Source organism: Chironomus tepperi, unplaced genomic scaffold (genome assembly GCF_022539635.2).
Source record: "Chironomus tepperi strain 1889 unplaced genomic scaffold, CSIRO-AGI_Ctep_v1 contig_137, whole genome shotgun sequence".
In the NCBI taxonomy this organism is placed as follows: domain Eukaryota; kingdom Metazoa; phylum Arthropoda; class Insecta; order Diptera; family Chironomidae; genus Chironomus; species Chironomus tepperi.
The window spans coordinates 594,229-620,893 of record NW_027226259.1 but is presented as its reverse complement, the minus strand read 5'-3'; the positions used below and the strand labels follow the sequence as shown (position 1 = coordinate 620,893).

At 31.6% G+C, this 26,665-nt stretch overlaps 1 protein-coding gene across 1 annotated transcript in view; it reads right to left on the bottom strand.

The window, feature by feature from the left end:
* nAChRalpha3 (nicotinic Acetylcholine Receptor alpha3) overlaps window positions 1-26,665 on the bottom strand; it is a 62,826-nt gene that overhangs the window by 21,852 nt on the left and 14,309 nt on the right. Inside the window, exons 2-15 of the mRNA XM_070636914.1 lie at window positions 17,470-17,521; window positions 17,100-17,301; window positions 16,655-16,878; window positions 15,308-15,447; window positions 15,033-15,187; window positions 14,843-14,955; window positions 14,710-14,751; window positions 14,546-14,571; window positions 12,826-12,941; window positions 8,803-8,830; window positions 8,044-8,055; window positions 6,850-6,856; window positions 6,565-6,686; window positions 452-588 (exon numbers count right to left, since the gene is read on the bottom strand). Coding sequence (XP_070493015.1) covers window positions 452-588; window positions 6,565-6,686; window positions 6,850-6,856; window positions 8,044-8,055; window positions 8,803-8,830; window positions 12,826-12,941; window positions 14,546-14,571; window positions 14,710-14,751; window positions 14,843-14,955; window positions 15,033-15,187; window positions 15,308-15,447; window positions 16,655-16,781 — 1,025 coding nt within the window. The 5' untranslated portion in view covers window positions 16,782-16,878; window positions 17,100-17,301; window positions 17,470-17,521. The remainder of the gene's footprint in view (window positions 1-451; window positions 589-6,564; window positions 6,687-6,849; window positions 6,857-8,043; window positions 8,056-8,802; window positions 8,831-12,825; window positions 12,942-14,545; window positions 14,572-14,709; window positions 14,752-14,842; window positions 14,956-15,032; window positions 15,188-15,307; window positions 15,448-16,654; window positions 16,879-17,099; window positions 17,302-17,469; window positions 17,522-26,665) is intronic.

Sequence of the window (26,665 nt, the reverse complement as noted above, 5' to 3'; positions counted from 1 at the left end):
TGGCATTTTTGAAAATTTATGGCAATTCACTATTGGGCCGCGGCAAACATGTTGTCCACCACTGGTCTAAAGCACTATGAATCATTCTGTAAGATCCTAATGAGATTAACTTAAAAATATAGCTATAGTAACTGGATTAAGAAAATTTTGTAGTGTTTCCCAAGTTGAAAAGTGTAAGCCTGCGATAGAGGCAGCTTCAGGCGACAATTGGATATTAAAACTAAGGTGACTTGACTAGTCAACTTCTCAATCCAAAGAAAACTCCAATTCAGATGTCCAATAAGTAAAGCAAATAAATTCAAAATCAGTAAGCCTGATTAAATTTCGTTTTTATAGGCAAATCCCATAAATCTGAGCAATCGATAAGACTTTAGGCCTTCTATAAATATGTCCAAAATTTATTGTGACAGTTTGTAGTTCTACTTTTTAATTAAAAACAGTCATTACTTACCTAAACGTATCTAATATCATCGTAAACAGCACAAATTTTCCCAGTAATGGAACAACTAGTGATGTTGGTGGAATAATTTCGGCCAACAAGAGGAAGAACACAGTCAATGACAGTAAAATGGATATGCTTAACGATACCTGAAAGTATAAAAAGAAGGTTTTTGTTATTATAGCGATTATCGATGTCGATTTATGAACTTTTCATCCCCAAAATTACACATTTATCTAGGAAGGGAAGCGCCTTCTTATGTGAGCATGTTCATTTTTTTCTGCTGTATGTGTTTGAGATCATTGCTCGATAAAAAATTTTCATTCTTTTTTCTTATCTGATTCTTCTTTCCACTTCTTTTTGTTCTCGTTCATGCGAATAATTTTCCTCATAAAAATTTCGCTTTTTTTTATTATTTGATAAGAAAATTTTCATCCTTTCGACAGTCAATATATATTATGCTTTAGTAGATGAGCGAATGTGAGGTGTGTACTGAGGATGTGGGAAGAATTTCAATTCCGAACTAATACATTTTGAAGATTCTAAAACGTCGTACGCTTCTCTAGAAGAACTTATCGACTTAGACTCCCTTGTCTCCCCTAAAACATGGGGCCGAGCCCCTGAATACCACTCTTAGTGTATATGAGATAATCAAAATTAATGAGACGATTTCTCTTCACATAATCGCGATTGCTGAATCAAGAAATAAGAGAGAGAGAGACATGTCATAACATTAACCCCATTTTACTGAGTTTATTTCAGTCAAAAATTCCATTTATTAACTTAAAGACACCAAATTTTCATGCAAAATAGTAGAAATTATGCAATAAAGACACTGTGTTAGAACCAGTTAGAAGAATTGAGTATTTTGAAATAAATGTCAACTCTCAAAGCATGTTTGATGTCTTGGCTTTTGTCAGTTGTTGCGATCAATAATAATTGAAGGAACTAGGTAACTGGACATGTTATTACCAAACCAATAGAAGCTCTATGTCTCCAAATATATAAATCCGACTTTGAAGGTGATAAAAGAGTTCATGGACGACCAAAAAACAATTGCAAGGAAACAGTCGATAGAAACAGTATTGCTCTTGGTGTTGTAAAATTGGAAGACGGAAGTCATCCAGCTAGTATGGCCAGGGAAGTAAACTTTAATAACATTGATTCATTTTTCCATTTAAATTAGAGCAAACTTCTTCCTAAATATTCAAATTTTAATGCTAATTTACGCCTCCAAATCCATTAAGCTCATACAAAATTGTTCCTTAGTCAACAACCCACAAACATCTACTCTATTTATCCTACTAAAAAAATAATAATAATAAAATTTGTGTGAGAAAATAGAATAGAATATGTTTCGTGAAGAATTAAGGAGCTTTAAATGAAATTTATGCTGTGAACAAAATATGCAAATATTTTTTTTTGCAAAGCCTAGCTATATACATGGCACTGTATGTGAACAAGGAAACCAGCATCATCAATTTTCTCATGGGGAGTTTTAACAAAAAATTTAATTTTAATAAGAAATTTGCTTGAATACAACTAAAATATGACTCAATGTGGAAAGTGGCTTCATTTCTGAAATTTGTTGGACGTATATCAACAATGCTTATTTATTAATAAGTTTAATTAAAGACTCCTCACGGGCTTAATTTAAAAGCAACGATGTTTATTCTTCAAAATTCAAAAACAGACTGAATGTTTCCATGAAGGGGACTAACAACTGTAAAAGAAGACTAACAACTATGAAAGGGGAAATCAACTAATTTCATACAGTTCAAATATAAAATAACCGTTGGTATATTCTGAACAAATTTAGCTTTTAAAGTTTAATATTAGGGATGGATGTTTTGCAGAAACACAGGAAATGTAAATAATCTAGATATTGGTGGAATAATAACTTCTCAAAAATCATAGGTTCAAGTCCTAAATCAATTAAAAACAAATTATATGTGAGTTCAATCTTTTCAACTTTTTGAATTTTAAAACTCAACAGTTCTCATAAAATTCAATTCCAACTCTTAAACTTTCACTTCCTTTTTGCTCCTTAAAACTGCTATTACTTTTACTCCTGCCTGCTTTATTCTTTAAAAGTCAATAAAAATATTTAGCTTGTAAAGCAATAAAGATAACAAGTGAGAGTTGGCACAATTAAACAGATTCTCGTTTTCAACAGTCTAATGACATAATTAAACAAACAATGACATTATAGAGATGCTGCTGATTCTGCTTTTCTTTGTGTCATCTTCTTCTTCTCATGCCTTTACATTTTCATTCGCATTCTCTCGTACATGACAGTTTTTGAGCAATTATTACATGAACAATTTTTATGTACAAAACTTTTCATTTTTTTCTCATCTCTCATCTGCCAGCGGGTGCCTTTTGGATACATTTTTTTAAAGGGAGAAGTTAATTAAATAAATGATTTTTTTCTCTCGTCTTGTGTAAAGAAAGTGACTAAGGAGCTTACTTACTGTTCAGAAGATAAAATATAAAAGAAATTATTTATGGCTTTTTTACATTCACTTTCCCTATTCTCGGTATAAGCATTTAAAATGAACAGAAAAACGGTCGACCCCAACCTGTGTAAATTGTGGGAATTCTCGTGCTGGATGAGAAAAAGAATTAGAAATGGGAATTGCATTGGTGAGGTTAGTTTTTGGTTGGCTTTTTAATCTTACTTAAACATACACGATGGAATGAAGGTTATTAATCAGCACATTGGACAGAATTTGAATTTGGAGCTAATTTTTTGTACAGTTCAACTTTTGATTTGAACAAAAAAGTTTAAAATTACCATTTTTGTTCAACTTTATAGTCCTGGATCTTGAAATTTATAAATATTAAGTTGCCTAGCATACAAAGATCAATATCATGATAAAAATTTGAATTTTTTATCGAAAAAAATCTCAATCAAGTGAGCTTTGAATAAATTCTATGCCCAATTAGTTCAAAAGCAGCCGCAATTGATGGTCAAAAGCATGATGCCTAAAAAAGTTCACTTTTTCACTTCATTTAGTCAAAATTATTGACCAAATCAGCTAAAATTCAGTGAATATCGGAGTCTATCACATTAACTCAATGCCTCATTCCACTTGACCCAAAGAGAGAAATTTTTAAGACGCACACAAAACCCAAAAATTATACATTCCATCAAGCAGAAGAGAATTGCACTCATTTTCATCAAGAAGCTTAAAAATCTTTGGAGAGCTTTCAAAGTTCCATCATAAAAATTGTTTTAAAACATTTTCATCCTTTTTTTGCTTCTTTTTTTGTTCATTTTTATGCCACATTCGAATGAGTTCGTTCACTACTTGGGAAATAAAGTGAATTGAACGATGAAGAAAGTAGAAAGTAAAAAATTATTATTATTTTTTTTCTCAAGTATAAAGTAAAGACTCTCTTGATATTCAAGTCATTGATGAAAGCGGGGGTGAAGAGTAATGCTCGAGAATATTTTCATTCAAGTCATTTCATAAGCACTTCATTTTTTAAAGTTTCTCATTTTCCTTTTTCTTTCGAGCATTCTTGAGCCTCATGATTAAGATCGATGAAAAAAAAAAGTTCATTGGAAGTGCTCGCATTGAGAATAATGATAATAATCTAGATTATTCAAATTTTCGCGTCTTTCAATCGTCAGTGCCTTAATCATAGCTATAAATGTGCTGCCAGCATAATTTCCGACTCACATTCTTTAAATACATCCAATAACTCTAAAAATAAACCTTTAAAAGTCCCAAATTTCCATTCAAAAAATCCAATAATGTCAGAAACATTTTTTTATATCCAACATTCAGCCAACCTTATTTCTAATATAATAAAAAAAAGAATGAAAATCACAAAGGAATGAATAAAATTTTCAAATTTACCATTCGAATCCTCAATGAACCCTTAAGCGAGAGACAAATTTACTCAATCAAATGATTTTCTTTCGTCGGATTCAGCATCTATACAAGCGATGGATAGAGATACGAATGATAAACTAAAGAGAGAGAAGATTCTTTGAGCAAATATCAATAAAAATACGAAATGGAAATGAAATATTTCTTTTGCATTCACTACAAGTCAATGATTGAATGTTAGAGACTGTTTGAAATTTGTTCTGGAACTGATGGAACTGATGCGCATTTGTAGATTAACAAGTTTGGAGCATTTTACGGATTTGATTGATTTTTGGATATTTTTGACAAAAATTTCGAACTGCTTTATTGATGTCCTCTAAAATTGCATATACCTTTGAGATCATTGATCCGGATGATCTGATCTATAGATTGATTTGCTTTATTTTATTAATGTCAGTAAAGCATGTATCGATTTCACTTATAACACACTTGATCAAGTCAATAATTCAGACAATTTTAGCCAAAAGATGTAGGATGAGCTTGACATCCAAACCTACCCCATCCCCTGAATACCCCCATATCTACCTATCCAAGACAGTCAGTCATCAAACTCCCAACCATCCAATCCTCATCAAACCTCATCTCTTAAATACAACTCCTCTCCATTAAGTGGCTGACACTGAAAGATTCATGCAAAAAATCATATTTTATTGCACGAGGGAAAGAAGCACATGAAGAAGATGAATAAAAAATGTTCATCACAAGACATCAACAGAACAAACACAAGGAGTAGAAAAATTAAAAGAAGTGCAAATATTCGTGCACAAAGTGCTTTGATCTTAAGGATATTTCAACTTTTCTTGTGTCTACAAAAAGAAAAAATTCTCTTTTTTGAAGAGCTGAAAATTCCTTGAGGTAGATGTCGTCGAGTTTTGAGAAGATCTGATGGCATTTCTGGAATTTTGATTAAAAGTTGGACAGGATTGAAAGCTGTTTTGTTGGGGAATGTATGAATTTGGTCAGATTTGATGGATATTTTGAAGGTCAATAGACAGGAGAGTCTGGCTATGCCAAGAGAAAGTGTTGACCTTGGGATTGGCAATTGGCAAGTGGTAGCAAGGTTCACGATTCATCTAAAGACTTTAAAACTAGTGATTTAAGTACCAAACAATGCAGCAACTTCATGTCTTCAATTTTGTAGGATGAATTAAAGGATGTTCATAATGATGACACCTGATCGCAGCCACTTGAATATCAAGTAGCATTGCCTCCATTTAAAAGAGTTCCCAGCAGTAAATTGTTCATGACTTTCTCGAAATTAGACATTAAAAGTCATAAATCTGACATAATTTCTATAAAGGGAAAGAAGTCGAAAATAAGACAAGACATGTTCATTATATTTTATATGTACATGATAAGAATGTATGTATGTATGCCACGGAAAAAGAGAGAGACTTTTGATGACTATAATAAACACACTAGATATAAATCTTTCAGATAATTCCTTTTCATTTTCCTCTCCGTTTCTTTCACTGTTTGTTGAGAAACATTTGTCTTTATTTTCACTTCCTATTTATTTTTCTTATTTGTAAGCTCCGCTTCTATGTGATATGAATTAATTTACTCAAAGATCCTCTCATTTTCCTTATTTTTCTTCCATTTTCTTGTTGTTATTTAATTTGATGAGAAAAAAATGATGAGTAAACAAAATTTGGACAGATTAAATATGCCCTAGAGTCGAATACAAGCTAGTTTCTCTCATGACTAGTTCTTAGTTTATGATGATAATAATGATGATTGATTTCATTGGTCTTTGAGGTACTGGATATAAATATGACTTTATTTATATGGATTAATATTTAATTGGGAGTAGTTTTGGTAGTTAAGGAAGTCTTTTTTAGATAATACTGATTTGGGATGTGGACCGGTCAGTTATTCCTTAATGCATAAATTCTACTTTTTGACGTCCCTCCCCACCCCTTCGATCAACCCTTGAAACTGTTCATCTGGAAAGCACGCGACGTAGAAATTGTCGAAAATCCAGCATTAGCCCAATTTGACTCTGCCCTTAGGCCGAATTTGATCAAACCTAGCTTGGGGTAAGAAACACACTAAACTGATGTCGGATTTTCGAACATTTCTACACCATGTGATTTCCGAGTCAGCAATCCAGCAGTTTATGCAAAAACTGACGCATTAATAAATTTTTGGCGCTTAACTTCCATAATACAGCATATCATTACGCTCACTTCATATAAATAACAATTAAAAGTCAGAACTTACTTTTTCTCCGCTATCCGATGGCAGGTAGAACACAAGAATCGTTAAAAAACTGATACCCATACAAGGTATTATAAGATTAACTGTATAAAATAACGTTTTCCTTCGCATTGTTACATTGAATGCTGAGATGAATAAAAGAGAGACGCAAGAAAAGAAGAAAAGTTAAATGAATTAATGAAATTAAATTCGTCCTCGCACTCGAGGAACTGAAAAATTTAATTTTAATTATTTTGATATGCAAATCACATTTTAATTTAATTCCAACAAAAAACAATTGATACTTACTTATATCCTATAGAAATTGAATTTGTGTTGTGGATAAGGAAATGCATGGAGATTGAAGGAAAGGAAAAATTTTGTAATTAAATTTATGGAAAAAGCTTTAAATTGAGATAAATTAAATTAAGAAAATTGTTGAAATTGTTGATGTAAATTCATTCATAAGCTGTGAATGGAAAAGTTTCTAAGTTGTTAAATGATCTGAGGTTGGAAATTTTGTTAGAAACTTTTAACAATCATCTATTGTCATTGAAATTTTTTATTACAGAATTATAAGAGATAGTTTGTGCCAGTTCACAATTGTGAAGATTTATAAACTTATTCTGAATTGTATAATTTAGCAAATTGAAACTTCGAAATTCTAATTTCGAAAATTGAAAATTCGAAGTCTAATTTCGGAAATACAGAAATTTGAATATGAAAAATTCGAAAATTAAAAATTCGAATATCTAAAATTTGAAAATTAAGAAATCGAATATCTAATTTCGAAAATTCGAAAATAAGTTCGAATCACTCCTCGAGAAAATCACTAATCATTGTTAAATTTATAGGTCTGAAGTCTAACTCCGAAAATAACTCTGCATTATCCAATTTCAATGATACATTCATTTAAGTCATCACGACGACAATCAAGTTAGACTTGTGGCAATGTCACTAACTTGTAAATCTCGTCTATCTATTAATCTTTATCAAGTTTTACTACAGTACTGTTTCGAAAATAACACAAATAGTTAATCTTAATATCATAATGGGTTCTTTAATGAAATTCGTTATTCTCATCTTATGTCGTTGGATATAAATGTAATTAAGATGTCAAAGAGAATGTTTTATTACACAGAGAGTAAAAGAGTGATGGAAATAAAGAAACTGAATGTATTTTTATGTAGGAATTTTCAAAAGTAATTTACAAAGTTTGTTGATGAATTCTTGGAAGTTTGTTGAACCTTTTCAGATATACAAAATGACTAAGTTTTATGACGGATGTAGTCATAAAAATAAAGGAGTAAATTTGCTAGACAAAAAATCGTAAACTTTATCCTACGAAATTTATTTCATTTTATATGACTTTTATATTTTGGAACTTGATACCTTTTCTGCGAAAAGGATCTGTCTATATTTTATGATTTGAATTTCTACACCAATAACTCAAGGCAAACAACCTCCAAGTTTAACAAAATACAGCAATTAATATATACTCACAAGATATGGTTCCTATACATAGCATAAATAAAGAAATTAAGGAAAATTTTGTGTTATTTATTCGAAATATTAATATTGTTTGTTCTTTGATCCCAAAAGACCATTTAGAGCTAATGTTTATTCATACATTTATCATTAATTTATGGCACCTAACCTAGTATCCTTGAGTGAATTTTGCTAGAATTTAGATCTTGATTCGAAGGGATGTAAATGTCTAAGGAGTCGGTATCTCGGTATACACCTTCACTTGCGCTTACTTCTATCCTAGATACATAGCCTTGACATACCTTAAGGTTTACTCTAAGGGTATAGGTAAGTTTAGAAGTACCCCTATGTTAAGGTAACCTTAAACTTATCTCTACTCTTAGAGTGAACCCTAAGATGAACCATGACTGTCACCCTAGGGTACAGATAACTAGTGGTAACAGAAGACGTACACCAGCATACCGAGATCCAACACCAAGAGATGAAGCCAGAATATTTTTGAGGTTAAAATTTTCATTCTTAACATTAAAAGGAATCAAAAGAAGGAACCAATAAGAGTTTGATTCCTTAATTGCTCAAAACAAGTCATATCAAGAATCGTTCCTTCACTCAACAATACCTCCATCTGACTACACCTCTGTCTTATTATGCTTATTAATTTTGAAAAATTGCCAACAAATCCAATAAAGTTTGCAAATTCTATTCAATTCTAGCAAAATTTCCCACAAGGGAATACATAAGATATATAAAAGTTTTCATAAATTCAATATTTACATCACAACATGTGTAGAACTTTTCATTTCTGAAATGGGAAAAGAAGAAGAAGAGAAAATTAGAAAAAACAAGTTCAAACTGCACAATTTATGAGTTGCTGAACTTTCTCATACGTTTAATAATAAATATTATAATGGCACAAGAGCATGCACAGTTCATGCACTTTGTTTAATTGAAATGCTCAATTTATTTGTAACATTAGATAGGAATTGTCGAAAATTATCATATAAATGGCCATTAATAAAGGATGACGAGTCAAATTTCATTCTGATAAATTGGCTTATAATGAGTGTGTGACATAACATAAACAAGCAAATTAATGGCTTTTGTGATAGAATAGCAAGATATGCTTTAAATAATTGGTTTCACAATTCAACCATGAGCAAATTCCAAGAATCGAACCTTTTGACTTCTGGGTTCAAATCGCTTGTTCTAACATTCCAGCGGTATAGAGAAGCGTCATTCCTCTAGATTCAATAGACCTACAAGATTATAGTGGGAATCTGAATCATTCATTTGATAACATTACTGTCTATAACCTTCAAAAGGAGGCCTTAAGTCGAATTTCCGGTGCATTTGATTTGAAAAATAACAGTTCTCCTACCGAGTCTCGAACCCATGACCGCAGGTTCGGTCTATTGCAATAATTAAATACCGAAGGACTAAACCATTCCGCCACCAAGGCACTTCAACTCTATTTTGAATACCAAGCTTAAATCTACTTAAAAACTGATTATATCCATCACATGCTAATCCAGATTCATCTCCAAACTTCTCAAAACTTCAATAAATATCCTTCCTTCCCATATGACAAATACAAAATCCACAAAAAAACTTTACAGCTTATAATTTCTTGAGACAATAGAAATTCATCACGAACCAACATTTTACCCCACAACGAGCTAAGAAGAATTTTAAGCATCAATTCATCATAAAGAATAAAATTAAGCGAACAGAAATTTATGCATTAAATGACAAATGTTCCGTCACATCCAATTACATTCGCTCATACAAAATTTACCTCTTCTTATTTTTTGACACGTCACATGTTGGGAGAAATAATAATAGCAATAACAATAACAGCACTTGATGTCAAGAAAAAAGGAAGAAATGAGACGTGTTTGGAGTGGAAGGAAGGCAAAGTAGACTTGCAAATTGGATTTTAACGCAGTTTTTTACTTCGGTAAATATATGTAAAAATATGATAATGTTGAGTAGATATTGATCAGAATAAGAACAAGTTGTTTCATGCGATGTATGTCAACAATTGCTGAATATTTTTATGAATCAAATTTATCCTCAAGCAACCGTTCTGGGAATTTCATAAAATGTAACAAATTCGATAACAAGCTAGGGTATGCAGGATTTCCTAGAACATTTTGAGAAAATTGCGTTCAAGCAGCATGAGCCATCAGCATGAAGGAATCATAAAATGCGAAAACTTTTGGGTAAATGAGTTGGAAGGTGTTGGAGTTTCCGCACTACATATAATATTTTTTATGTCTATATATAAACAGACATGACGAAGAAGAATCATCTCCCTTCAAATATATCTTTTGTCTAATTTGCAAGTCGAATTTAGTTCCAACTCGTCAAGGCTGCTGATATTTTGTGTTTTGTTTCCAAACAAAATTAAAACCAAAAGAATAAACAGTGATGAGGCATGTGGAGGGATTTGGGTGGTTTGAGGACTAGATCTTAGACATCTTATGTGGATGGACCCACTCCTACACTTGTAGTCAGTATGAAGTGTAGAAAAAAATTATTCCACGTTCTCTCATAAAGTTTCTTACTTTGTTACTTTTCTGACGGTGCAAAAAAGGCGAACATGGAATTGACGGTAAGGGAAAATAGACATGGAAGCAAGAAGAAAGGGAGCAAAATGCTATCAAAAGGTGGAACTTTAAGACGCATATTCAGCTGTATCCATAAAGTTATGTGTTGGATGAAAAACATTTTATACTTAATTTAAAAGCCTTTGAATCTTGAGAATTGGATCACATAAATAAGAATAAAATTCAGTGCTTAACTCCACCCTACTGTGCAGGGGTGTATCCAGGAGGGTTTGAGTCAACTCTCCACCTGGTCTAAGGACATCAATCTAGAACACTAGAAGGCAATGCTTGATATTTGGCCGTATAGAATTTCCATTTTCATGACCACAGCACACAGGTTGTCCACCACTGATCTAGAATGTACAGCACCCAAACTGATGCTCATGAGAAAATTCTTTGTCAACTAAAACGACGACCAATTTTCACCTAAAAAACACCCACAAAAAAAAATCGAACACGAAAGTTTGAAAGTAGGAAGCACAACAAAAAGTTTATCATGCACGAAAAATTCCCTCTGCCTAGCACTTTTTTTTGTGCCATCTTTCTTGCTTCCTTTGATGTGATAATTTTCATACACATCGAACTTTTCTTCTATCACATTAATAGATGGTAGATAGAATCAACCATGACTGGAGATACACAAATACACAGAAAAGCATAACGGCGGCACTTTTTTGCCTTCAACTTTTTCTCATCTTCCATCAAAAAAATGAGGGAAGATAAATGAACGAACAATATTTCTTAAATAATAAACGATGTTCTTGCTCTATGTGTGTGCGAATATAAGGATGATTATTAAGTAGGAGATGGAGGAATACACAACAACAAAAGAGAAGCAGAAAAAAAAAAATCGTAAAAGCTTCTGTGGTGCAATTTATTATGTAAATAGCTTTAATGTGTAAATTGTTAAATGAAGAAAATACAGATTGAGTTTGTTGGGGATGGTCTTTGGAATGGAATGACGCATTTTATGTCATGTTGTATGTATCATGGCTTAGTTTTAGATTGCATGATGTATTATGAGTTAGTTATACGGAGTAAAGTGAAAGTAGACTAAGATTACACCTGGTTACACCTGGAAGTTTATCTAACTTTATGCAACCTTTTTGTGACGTGAATTCAGGAATGATATGCCGGATATAGGCCAAATAAGCCACCGAGTCAGAGTCACGACTACATAAACCCAGATTCTGGATCAATCAGCTTACTTCTGTTACTCGGATGAGTCATGAGGACCTCTATAACCTCAAAATACCACAACTAAAGACGACAGCCATCCCAAAATGGACCAACAATTCATTCCACATTCCACATTTTACATTCCCCGAAAAAACTTTTCCTCAACATTACATGAACAGCATTTGGGAAAGAAAAATATTATCAAGTCGTTTAGTAAATACACACTCACACATACACATACACATACATATACACACAAAGGAATGGAGAAAAAAATTCAGACAATAAGTAAAAGAGATTCCTTTCACGTGCGTAAGCAGTTAATGTTTCATTCAGTTTCTCTCATCGATTTTCCTTCTTTAAATAATTTTGCTGTAAAAAGTTTTTTTTTTTAACAAAACAAATACAGATAAATATAGCTGTGAATATATAGAGGCATGAAGATGTGGGGACTGTCATACTGAATCATTTTCATTTGCGAATTTAAAGTTATGTCTTAATTTGCCTCAGGATGTGCGTTGCTTTAATATTTTGAGGGATGTTCTTTCAAGAATATTTAATGAGTTTGAAGGATGGAAAAAAGGGCGGGAAATGAGAAGAAATTTATCGATTGGAAAATCTACAACTTGTTTTGTATATTCCTAAAATAGGTCAGTTCTATTTCTGATGAAATTTCATCAAGGATTGAACCAAACAGTCATAATTGCTTTATTACCACAAAAATTGTGCTCAGTTCCCCAAAAAATTATTCACCGCAAACACTTCCTCATTCACAGCAGCCCCTCTTGAGAATTTCCAAAAAAATTATTCAAATGACACAAACATAACCGCTGCACACATAAAAAGAACTGCCGAAAAATAAGACATAATAAATGTAGTTATGGAGCGCTCTCATGTTTTTATTACAGGAACGTGACTTAACACAAATAAGTCAGCATACATATGAGAAAGTGAGCATTGCTATTTTTTAAGTATGCGTAGATGAAAATTTATTAACATGAATACATACCTAACGGCTGGCACCTCCAATATATCCCACTCAACCGATGTGTAAAACTCTGATAAATCAACTCCAACTTCAACAATATTTGTACCGTTTAATTCATCGATATGCCTCAAATCAACCTGGAAAGTATGAAAATTTAGTTTTTAAGTCTTTTTTGGAGATATGTCAGTCAAGGGTCAGATACTGCACAAGTCCAGTAAAGTGTTTAATGTCTTTAGAATGTCTGACCCTAGACGTCAGTCAATAAGTGAGTATTGGGCTGAGAAACCAGATATGCGTAAGTTATTCGACATGTCAGGCTAGGTCTACCTGCTTAAAGCACTGCTTTCTATCCAAGTCCTCCGAAAAACTCTCAGCTACGACCCTGAATCTTGCAAATATTCACCAATGCAGATTCAATTGTAAAATTCAAATTTAAATAATTCCAATTCAATAAAAGTCAATGAAGCTTGTCTCTGTCTACAGAAATTTATGTAAATTTTACATAATTGTAAGTCATGAATATCATACAAGATTCATATTCTCCTTAAGAATTCAATTAAAAATCAATTTAAGAAGCCTTTCAGTAGAAAGAGTTCAGAGATTGATAAGACTTTCCACATTGTGACTAGATACAACAACCTTATTAACTCTAACAACCCTTAAAATGGCCTCTTGAGAGCCACAAAGGAAAATTGTTATTCAAATTTTGACTCATTGTAAGGAAAATTTTCATCTTTATTGCTCTCCAGAATAGAACTCAATGGTCTCATTCTCATTAAGTGTCATCTATGGACAGAAATTAATTCATTTTTCAATCATCATTTACATAATCGAATCGACTTTGAATTCAACATGAAAATATGAACCGTTTATTGGAGTCTGAGACTGAAGACATTGAGATTCATAATTTAAATTTAATTATCCTAATTTAAATGCAAATTGAATTTTTATCCTCATTAGATTGGGAACAAGATCTTTTGTAATACAATCCTGGTTTTTGTGTTACCTCTTGAGGAAAACTGGGACAATTTATTGGGAGTCTGGGGAATATTTTTCTGAAAGAGGTCAAGGATTTTGCTGTGTCAACAATATAATTTATGACAAAAAAGTCACTGAATAATGAAATGGAAGAAGAAGAAACGGTGTTTGAAGATGAATAAGATGAAAAAGTTTTGAAAGTTTTCGTTACTTATTGGATTTTGTGAAAATAAGCTTAAAAGAATTTAATTGAATTTTCAGCGAAGCTGAATTGATCAAATTTACTAAGTTAATTGGATTATTATTTGAAAAGTAAGCGACGAAAACTTACAAAATTATGATTTTTCGAACACGAAAAATTTTGTTCGAAATTTTCACCACTTGAAGATTTTGAACTTTAATTTTAGCTTGATCTAGAGTTTATTTATTGATTGAGTAAGTATTAAGTGTTTAAAAAGAGTGAGCAAATCGTTTTCAATCTATTAAAATGAGTAAATGTCTCTAAAATAATAAAAATTTCAATTTTGTTACAAATTAATTTGTAAACAAACTTTAAAAAGTCGCAAAAAGTTTTGAGAATAAACCAAATGCATCTCAATGTTAACTTAGCAGATTTCCCAATCACGAAAACCACGTTCAAAATTTCCCATTCAAATCTTATCAAAATTTGTCGATTTTTTTATTTCAATTTCATATTTGACAGAAAATATATGAAGAAAATGAGATTTCTCAACCCTTTTTTTTCTCATCTACCCGCACATACCTGAAATCCATCATAAGTCCATGAACCTACACACGTAAAACAGAGAAAATATAAAAAAATTTATGTCAATACATAACATTGGCATCAAAATGAAGATTGAATAAATTTGAATTGAATCAATCAAAGATTGCTTTGTCACATATATGTGTCGTATATATACGTACCAAACTTCATAACACAAGTCTGCTCATCAAACGGAAAATATTCTGTAAAAGAAAAGGAAAAACACATTACAGAAAAAAGCTGCGATGTCAAAGTAATGAAAGGAAATGTGGAAACTCATCATTTTCTTCGTACCAACATCAATTTCACAACTACTTTTGTAGATTGCCGGAGGTCGCCATTCCACTCGTCCTGTGTAATTTAGCGTTGCTTTTGTTGCTAATGTGACTTCGAAATTACCATCGGCACTAAAAATGATATGAAGTACAGGATTATAAACTTTATAGAGTTCCTATGACTATCAAGGACATCGTGTCATACTTACTTATTATATAAAACTATATCGGGACGCCAAATATGATCACTTGGCACGTGCAACATCTCCACACCACCGTACTCGCGTGGATCCCATTTTAATTTATAGTCATACCAAGATTGCTCCACCCACAGATTTGATGTCATTATCTGATTCTTCAAGTTCTGTATATTCGTACGATTGTCGCATTCATGTGAATATGGGAATAGACAAAAAAATAGGAATTAATTTTATGTCAGGACATGACCGAAAAGAAAGGAGCAGAGTAAGGCAAATGAACTTACCACGTCTATAAGCTGAGAGAGTTTGAGCTTTATCCGTACGGTTAATGCATCAGTCACATTAACAACAGGACGCACCAATTTGTTATAATTACTAAGAAGGTCGTCATATAATCGTTTTGCATCAGGATTTGCTGCACATACTGAATTGTTTATGTTCATCATTGTGAATGCATATTGATGGTGGAAATGAGTGGATGGAAAAACAAGAAAATAAATCAGTCAGTATGATGTTGTAGATGTTATGTCTTATAAGACGCATTTTTCATATAAAATGTACAGTTCAGTCACTGACTGCAGAGGAAAAAATTCATTAAATGAAGCTGTCCATTATTTTCTTGAAATACATCGCTAAGAAGCAATGTTTCCCTTTCATGCAATATACAATCATCTCGTACAATATGTACATTGGGAATACTATGTATGTATACAAAGGAACACGAGTAGATACATAATTATAATGAAGAGAAAAATGCTACATGCACGGAATTGCAATAAATTTCATTCTTTATTGTTCTGTTGCAAATGAATAGCTTGAAACTGCTGGTTTGTGTGTTTGCACGTTAACATTAGATGCTTAAAGCCTCTTCGATGGATTGCTAGACGATAGATGTGGGAATGTTTGAGAATATTTAATTGCCATATCGATAGAATCTCATTTAAAGTATTAATTAGATAAATTGAGATGAATGTTGATGATGAATTTCAAATTTATGGCTCCAATTGATTTAATTTGCGTATATTTGAATAGTAAATGATTTCGAATTGAAATATTGTGCTATAATTTGCATTTTGAAGAGCATTTGCTTTGATTCGTCAAAGAGGATTCGAATTTTTCACACAATTGGTTGTTATAAGCTGAAACACGCGATTTTCCAAGTCATTCGAGAATTTTCGAAGCTATTTCTGAATGATAAAGAATTTTACACATTCAGTACATTTGTGTCAGTTCCAAACTATGCAATGATACTAAATAAAAGCCCAAAAGCTTAATATATGAATGGATTTCACAACAGCTTCCATATGCTTATGAAATTAAATACGGAAAATTAAATTTTCATACTCAGAAAACATTCTATGGCCGAATCTATTAGCATTCCTCTAAAATGGCCCCATAGGTGATTTTGAAATGGCAAACTTTAAATTGAAAATTTAATTTCATGTTGCACCCCTAACTGACCAATTAAATATTTAAATTCCAAATGTTTGTACAATCAAGCGTATGTATCTGAAGACTTTCCACATTCGAATGCATGTTCCATGTAGCATTTTGTGTAAATACATTTTGGCTTGAACGAATAAATGCACAAACTAAAATTTTAAGCATTCAAAAAGTAAACATAATCTCACCTGAAACTAGAGCAAATATGACGATCATTTCACTCTGAAGCAACTTCATTTCATCTCTATTATTGTTGTGTAATGTGCAGTATTCCGCAAATTTTATATCAAATTGCAATTTAATTAACAAATACATATATAAAACACTTTATTTTTCTTCTTGTGATTCGACTTGAGACACATGAAAAATTAAAACTTATTTTTTGCTTTCTTCTGGGATTTTTCTTTTGGATCTAGAAGAAATTGGAATTGATTTATATTAATTTGAAGGTTTTGATCAGAAGTTCAATATTTGAATCAAAAGTTCAAATTTTTGTTCAATAAATTCATAAATTTGATCAAAAGTTCAAAACTTCGATTTTTTGATCAAAAGTTCAAAATTTTGATCGAAAATTCAAAACTTGTTCAAAATTTGAACTCGAATTTTTGAAATTTTATTTTCACTCTTAGCAACCTTCTGAATATTCCGAAAACTCTCCTTCACTTTCTTCTGTCCACAAATAACTTCACTAAATCAATCTTTAACTTTCTGTTTCTTTGTTACTTAAATAAATTAATTAAACTTCTTTTTATCACAAATATATAAACGTTATATTTCACTAATTTCATTAGTTGTATTCGTATAGGAAACTTTTCTACGATTTTCACTAGAATTGCTAATATCTACTAATTTATGATGAGACACACACATTTTCATATTTTAATTAGAATATTTTTGCAAACATTTCAACAAAAACCTTAAAAAAAATTCAAATTTTTTAATCATGAAAGTCAAATTCTTTCGATCATTGTTCAATGATTCTCGTTCACATTATTTCCACTACATTTTCATGATGTTTAACAATTTTCCACATCCAAAATTTATTGGCACAGCATCTGAAATGAGAAATAGAATGTATGTTAAGGATTTTTCTTAAAATATTTATTATGATTGATGAATATTGATCCTCATGATGCTCAACAATACAATCATAAGCTTCAAAGCATGATTAATTGATTTATTGTGAAATTAACACAGATTTCGTTTGAAACATGCTACTCGGATCATTAGATATGATGCAAAATTGTACTCATAAGTCTTTCATTAGAATCGATCTTGACATTTATTCAGAGAGCTTTAAAAGCTCTTAATGAGCTTTACTGTTCTAACAGATGTGAAGATGAAACCAAAATTTTGAGGTTAGATTGAATTTTCATTACAAATTTTCCAAAAGACTTGCAATAAATTGAATAATTTTCTCAAAATCACATCCTGAACATAAAATTGAACAACTCAGTCATCCAAGTTTCCCCTCAAACTCACATCAAAATTGACATCAATTAGATTAATGAATGAATTTCATGACTTTGAAAATAAATCTAATCATTTTCACAAGAAGAATCAAATGAAGCATAAAGTAATTTCTATATTCAATAAACCACATGTATCAAAAGCAATATGTAGCATCATGAAGGAAAGGATTTGACATTAAACACTTCCTATAATTTGTTCTATCAAAACCACATAGCCATAATGTGACTTTGCCTTAAAAAGCCATCGGATTTTCTAAATTTAATTGTATTTCTATGTAAATGCGAGCAAGAATTAAGGATACAAGAAGAAAGGAACTACAAAAATGTTCTCATGTTAATTCCACATCCGATTACACAAACTACTAACTAAACCCAATAAGAACGAAATATATTTACAGAAATTAAAATATCAGAGCGCAGATTCCATATTTTAGTTCCATAAAGGGTTCAAAATGATTAATATTAACACTGTTTCTAGAAAATCCAGCTATTAAAGGAAGGAAACCTTAAAGAAAATAAGAAAAAGGCATGGGAAACCATTTTATTGTGTTTATTAATGTTTGCTTTCATCCAACCAAGAGAAACAACATTTTTTCTGATCTTTATTTGCTTTAGATTTCCGTTTGCAAGCATGAGTTATCCAAACAACATCAAATGATGAAGTAGGAAACACAGAAGAGAGCTTATTTCAAAATAGAAGCTAGAGACTCTCGCTGTTTTTGATCTCAAATAAGATTTATGTTTATGCTTAAAATAAGGAATTTGCTGTTTGATGTTGAATATTAAGAGGAATTTGATTAAATTCTGAATATTTGAATGCAATTAATTGTAGCCTTTTAATGTCTACAAATGGCTGATAATTTGATTTACTTATTAATTCAATGTTTACTCTTCGAAATTTAATGAAAAACTAAAAAGATAAATTTTGAGGGGCAAGAAACTATGAATGTAAACAAATTATAAAAGCAACCAAGAAAAATTCAAATTTAAAAAGACGGTTACATCATCGGTAAAGACTTAAACCCCTAACAGTAAAGAACGTTGAAATTGATTCCTTTCCTCTCCCATAATTTCCTCTTACAGACGATGAAGAATGAGAAAAGAAAGAAAAATAAGAAATTAAATCCACACATAAAGATGAAAAATAAATACAGCTTAAGATCGAGAATTTACATCATGCGGAAAGTTTCAAGTAGAATAAGAATAAATGTCTTCTTAATTTTAACGGTCAATATGTTTCGAAGGAAGAGATGCTTTGTTGTTTTCTGTAAGATTAGCTGTTCAAGCTTTGTTGGAATGATTTATGAAAATTATTTAAATGAGAATTTCCTTCTGGGAATTCCTTTTTTTTTGAATTGTTTATTCCAAAAATCATTTAAACTTTCTCGCCATAATCCTGAGCCTTGCGGCAGCAATCATTTTTTATTAAAGCTTAACAATAAACCTTCCGCCAACGGTAATGACTGCAGATTATCCAACTTTTTACTTCTCACAAATTTTCTCCATCTCTCATTTCCTTTAAGCATCGACTAATCTTCATATTAAAGTGCTTATTACAGCCCTACTTGAAATTGTATGCGCAACTTTTTTTTTATCTCTTTCCTCGAAACTCCATTCACTCTTTAATCATCTTAAGTCATTGACAAACACTAAAAAAAAACTCGAGCAATATTTTATCGCTTCATGTGTATTTCGACATGACAGAGATTATTTCCCCTCCATCGTCTTTATGAAGCTTTTGTGCTTTCACTTGTCATGAAGTTTATTCGCACTCGTCTCACAAGCTAATACTTGAAAAAATGGAGAATTATGCGTGGGTGGATTAATGAAGCGCATTTTTTTGTGCTGACCTGAGCTATTGTAGACCGTCAGTCATCAAATCAGTTCCACAACGTTTTGACGACGTAACGGTGACCATATGACTATGATTAAAACTGAAAATGATAAATGAAGGTCAATATTAAGGACAGATTCAAGCACAAACTAATGACGTGATCAATTTTTATATGCTGTAAACCAGAACAGTCGATGCGAACCGTCATGAATTTTTATTGACTCCAATATTTGTTTTTAATACCAACATCCCCGAATAATAGCCAAAATGGCTTGAAAATGCGCATTTAGAATTCAAAATACAGTCAATTCCACTATGTACAGTAACACTTGTACATTCAAACAAACAAAAAATTGGCACACTTTCTTGTATCAACTGCACATTTCCTGTTCTCATTTTTACATCATCTACAAAAAATGTTGCCTAACACATGGGATAAAGAGGATACATTTATGGAAAATGTAGATATACATCTGGTGGTAGAATCATAAAGATTCTATTTACCATGTTTTTTTTCACTCTATGTCTCCTTGTGGATTATGATATGAATAGATTGAAACTTTATCACAAATAGTTTTTTATGAGGTGAAGCAGCATTGTGTATGTCATTTTTACTTAAGCCTACCCTCAGGATAAATACATCAAGGGTTGAGTTGATGTGAAGGACGAAGAAGAAGGTAAAGTACACAAAAAGAGAGAGTGGATGTTGATTCTTTTTTTTAGCAGCTATTGTGTGGAAACAAATGTGATTATCTTATCGGTTTGGATGTCTGACTGAGCAAGCTGTTCAGACTTTTTATCCAAATTTAAATCAGCTTATGTTCAAGTCAGAATATAAAGTTACAGAGATTTTTTAAGGCTGTAGCTATCAAATTTACGGATCATTGCTTCTTTGCCTTACTTATTTGTTTCTCTGGTCGAACAAATCAATTGTGATTCATGACCTTCTTTAGATAGTATATGAAGATGACTTTATTGCTTGCTAAGCATTTCCAGTTTTCAATGGCAAATTTCAATGCTCCCGGAAAGCACATGACATGGAAATAGTGAAAAATCTAGTTCCAGTTCAACGTAAAATTGGGCTGTAGTCCGATATCACTGAATCAGGTCTCAGACCAACATGGCTTGGACCGATTTCACAGAGTGTGATACGGTACGGTATAGGCACACCACTCATACGCTGCAATGGTACACTTGGTATGGCAAAAAGGTATATTTCTGCCGTACTGTCGGAGAAGTCGACCCTAATGCTCTCAAAGTCAACGTAATAAGCCATTGACCCCCAACAATGAAGTCAGATTTCCAATTGATCCAAAGTATGTCATTTACTAACAACCCCGTTGTTCCAGCAAGAAACCACACATCCTTAACAAATGATGGATTAGTGACGCATACACAAAAAAATATAAATTTTTTGTAAACCAGAAGACGAACAAGCATAAAAAGGAAATGACAGAGATGAAAAAAGGTTGGATAGTAAATACCAACAAAAATACATGCAAAGCTTTTATGGAAATGGATAAAATAAAATAAAATCTATCTTATCATTGTTATCGTCATGACAATACCAATCTTGTTGTCTTTTATGCATGACAAATTTTTTATTGATTCCTGGCTAATTGATATTTCTTGCTGGTGCTAAATATTTGATATACTTGTGTAAAGATCACTAAGTGCTGTTCACAATATTGAGTAATTAGAAACTCCTAAATCTATAAAGGAACATATTGTTCATCCAGTCAAGTAACCCAACTCATCCTTCCTATAGGAAATCCTCAGTAACCCAAATATAGAATTTGCAGCTATTAAGCAATTTCAACCAGGAACATTTGTGGTTTTTAAAAGATCGTATTTGATTATCGTTGGTTGAATCTCCATTAAAATTCTCCATCCATATCATCCAACTACCCTCATCCATACATACATATATGCTCTCACATTTGGCAATTAGTTAATTGCTCATGCCGCAAGGAATACTTTAACAAAAGTGTAATTAACGGAAAAACTTCCTTGTATGCCTTCCTGACAGCTATGTTGTCTCGATTGCTTTACTATTCAGGAAGAACATAATTTTTTCTTAGAAAGAACTTTAATGAACTTTTTCCTCAACAATGGATTAATAGGATGAGATATAAAATGTAGTGAACATCAAGCAGGGCTGTAGGTAGTAGAAGGCAGATTAGGTAATTCAATAGACGCATTGTTAATTGAATTTTGGATTATTCAATCAATAGTTGTAGATTAGAGTTGTTATGATGGATGATGTAACTTTACTTCCTTACTACTTCTAAGGTTCTAGAGAAAAAAAATGACATTTCCCGAAAGAAAGCCCGAGTGGGGCTCGAACCCTCGTCCTACGCTTTCCACTCACATGCTCCTACCACTGAGCTACCAAGGGTTGTTAGGGAGCTTAGCACAAAGCATACTTAAACCTTCTTACTCTATTCAGTGCTCATTGCAGGTAAGTCTTTAAACTTTGTGACATACCTTAGTGGACATCACTTATGAACGACCCCCAAAAATCCTCTATATCAGCCTACATCTTTCAACATCACTCAGTCAAGATTGGATGATCCAATTAACGATTTAATACCACAGCTTGTTTGATAATTCCACCCAAAAATACTCAACAATGAAGCAAACTTTGCAAATTGAGGAAGCTCGTCTTCAAAGAGTCGCATAACAAGCTCATATTCAGTTGGAATCACATAGAGAAGATGCTTTCTGATAATCTTTTTCCTTTGCATGTTAATTCGACATTCTCTCATACATAAATCATGAGGAAAAGTTTTTCTACTTTTTTTTGTGCTTGTTGTCAGCTCTATGAAACAGCACACAGTATGTGTAGAAAGGAAGCACCTTGATTATTATGAAATATTGAAAAATAGAAAAAAGCGAAGCAAGCAACAGCAAGAGCGGCGAGATGAGATGAAGGAAAAATAGATTGAGGTTATAAATGTTTGCATAAATAATTCAGCACAAGCCACATATTTATATGTACAGTTACTTAAGCTTTTGAGACTTTTAATCATAGCTTCGAGAGATAATTATATGGCTTGCTACCTTTACATGTATATACATAGCTGTACATAAAATATGGAATTGCTATAATAGGCAACTGAACTTTGTAAATAGATGTAGTAATAAACATCAGAAATGAGAGATTCCTTTGATGGATGCCTGCTTGTTATTTCTCACTCATCATTATAATTCATATGATTTACAAATATTGATTTTTCTCTGTCTTTTGTTCTTCTTATGTACATATTGCGAATTTATTCAAAAAAAAGTTTTCCAATTAAAAATTCAGATCGATAGACATTCATGCGTTGTTTTAATTTCTAGAGCTTTAAGATGCTGCCATGAATTTACAATATTTATTTATGTTCGACAAATTAATTAAATAAATTCAAATAGGATACAGCCAACACAAAATATGTTGTCAATATCTTCTGTTGGAATATTTAGAATCTAGTTACTAAATAGTAAGTGCTATGGATAGAACTTTTTGTGGTAAGATGAGCTTTTCGATGAAAATTTGAAATTTATGTTTATAAACAATTTTTTAATGAATTTTAAGTTATTTTTCATTAAAGTCAGCTTGTTATATGTCATAATTTTGGTGTTTAGGCACTAAACATGATAATTCACAATAATATTAAGATCCAGTGAAGCAAAAAGCAAGAAAATTCATTAAATTTAAATTTTTTGTTTACAAAATGAAATTCTTAATTTTTGAACTTGTAAAAAGTCAGTTGTATCTAAAAGAATCGATCTTTAAGCACTGAATATGTTGAATTATGGAAATTTAAAGATCCAGTGCTATTAAAGGCAGTTAAATCCTGAATAAAACAAGAATGTTCAATACGTCAATAGAACTAAATTCACTTCCATACTAAAACCGCACAAAACTCATCTATCGAGATTCCCTTAACAGTATCTAACTACATTTTATTCCTATCTTCATCTCTTCTGCAAACACAACATGATATAAATTAATCTGAAAAGGATTACATATGCTGTAGCATACAGAACATATTCAAATTTTCTAAATTGTACTTCTCATAGATACAAAAATCCATGCATGCCGAATAAAATTTTTAATGAAATGATTGAAACAACAATTCTCAACCTGAATCTTATGGGAATTTGAACAAATGACACCACAAGAAATCTCTTCTGTTTCAATATCTTATGCCACATGACTCTGTAATGTAGATGGATTCGAGCAACTTGAAAAAGAAAATCATTTCACATGAAATTAGAGTCACATTAAATCACTCTTCTGTAACTTCATGGATGATGATTTTTTTGCTGTTCCTTTTTCCTCTCATCACCACCTTGATTCGTATAGTGTTCGCATCATATACTTTTAGCAACGAATGGAATTCCTTTCCCTTAGAAGTGATTTAAGTTTGAAAATACTTGAATTTATTCTTGGAAGGGGAATTTTTGACATAACCTTAAACGATTTTTGATCGCTTTCGAATGTCTGAAAAAGGGTATACATACTTAACTTCCTTATTACACTCATTCTTGAGCACCTTTTGAACACTTTTCTGATAAGATCGTAGTATGTATTGAAATATTTCATAAACATAACCTAAATTATCGCAAGGAACTTCACAAAGATAAATGACAGCATTTATATCAAAATTTACACTGACAGGTAATTCCTTAAATCTGATGGAAATAATGATAGACTTAGTTTCAAGCTGTTAAAACGAAAAATGGAAGAAGGTATGTTCATTTTACTAATCTCTAATTAAAATAATGTAAGATGTAATCAGATTCACAACATCTTTAATACATCTCTTAATAACAACATCATAAGTGCTTGTGATTAAGTCTGTTTTTGAACTAACGTGTAATTCCAATTTCAAGAGTCAATAAGTCTAGAATGTAAAGGAATGAATAAGGTCTTGTGTCGGAAAATTAGTCATTATGATAATGACTTAATGAATCTTCTTTGTTTGGATCGAAATTCATCTGATGTAAATTCTAACATTGATCTTTAATTAGATTGCTGCTCATTAATTAAATTTTCCTGAGTCAGGCTTTTTCAATCTTCAGATATTTTTCGAAGATAAGAAGCTTATATTTTGATATTCTGGGATGAGAAACTTACTGGAAGATTGAAGTTTTTCACTTTAAGAGTTTCATTGATTTTGGCAGTGCTGGATCTTGAAATTTTTATAGTTTTGATGATTTAGCATTAAAAGATCAATATTATGACTTGATTCAAGCTTAATGTAATGATAATTTTCACAAAATATCAAATTTGAAATGTTTGTAAACAAAGGATTGAAAATTTGAAATTATCACTTGATTTGGTCCAATTCTATAGATTCTTTAATGAAATGGAATGGCTCATCAAGTAGCCAAACTCCTAAAACATTCAATTTATCCTTAATAACATCCAAAAGGAATGAAATTGCAGAAATAACACCAGGCACAAATTAATTCTGAAACATTAAACATTAAAGCAGACTTTAATCCATCCTGCAAACCTTTAACTAACAAGTAAATCCAATATGTGAATAACATTTCACAGCAAATGACTTACGATAATAAGAAAAATGTGTTTTTCTTCCCATTTTTGCTTGTTCCACCAACATTGTTCCAACAGAAATTAATCTTTTATATCAAAACCTTTCCGTTCTCCTTATTTTATTTCATGCCACATTCCTGTGTATGCATGTATATTTTCATGAATACGAATTATTTCACCCTCACACGACGTATATACTGTATGTTAAGCACAAAGTATTTTAGACTTTTTTTTCTTGGATGGAATGGAAGGGAAAATTTATATTTAATGATAATAAGTAATTTTCCATAACGGAAAAATATTTTCCTTCTCTATTTTCATGGTGAGTAAAGTAATTGCGAAATAATTCCGCACAATAAGAGCCAACAGCAACAAGAAATCTTCATTCTACCCGAATAGGACGTCGATAAATTTTGTAAATTATTGCTTTGTGATGTTCGCAATGGTTAAGAGGAAAAAAGTTATATGGTGGGTGGTTCTATAGCTGGTAATTACTTTAAGAATGGAAATTTGGATGTTATCGAGTTAGCCATGATAGATGCATATATGGACTAATTTATCATGGTCTACCTCAACTTTTCATCTCAACGTACCCATCTGCTCAGTCATCTCACCTTATCCAATCCAATATCCGTCATTAATCTTCTTATGGAATCTCCCATAAGCAGAAAAATTTACGTTGGCAGGTGGTGGTATGAGGGTGAAAATAAAATATATAATATAATAGAGCAGCACTTCCTAATGAGAAATTTCCTGTCTTAATGGCTTATCTCACGTTCACTTTAAGAAGTGTTATGTATATTAACGTTGATACGTTGATGGTGAGGGGGGCAGGCAGGCAGGCATATAAAAAAAAGTTATAAGAGGAAAATGAATGTGGAATTGCTGATGACACATTCAAGTACTTTACTATATTATAGCTTTAGGATGAGTAAAACACTTTAATTTCTGTTCTTTGTAGCTGTTTGATTTCTTCCAATGGAAGGCTGTATCTTCAAAAAGATACTTTAAATAATTTATTACCTCGTTTTTCTTAACTTGCTTTCTTGTCTGTTTGTTTGTTTGTTTGTTTGTTTGTCTGTCGAGGTCAAATCTTGCGATCGATTTTTCGACCACTTCTGCTGCTCCAATTGAGCTGAAAATTTTTATGTATGTGTATTCTCGATGACAATGCAATATTTCAGCATTTCTGAATCTTAAAAATGTTTAATTATACTAAAATTAATTTATTTAAGTTTGAAGTGAGAAAAAAATCCATTATCAATGATGTATATTTTTTGTTTCCCTTAATAAGTCATTAATGATTGTTAAAATGCATAAATACAGTTCATTGTACATAAAG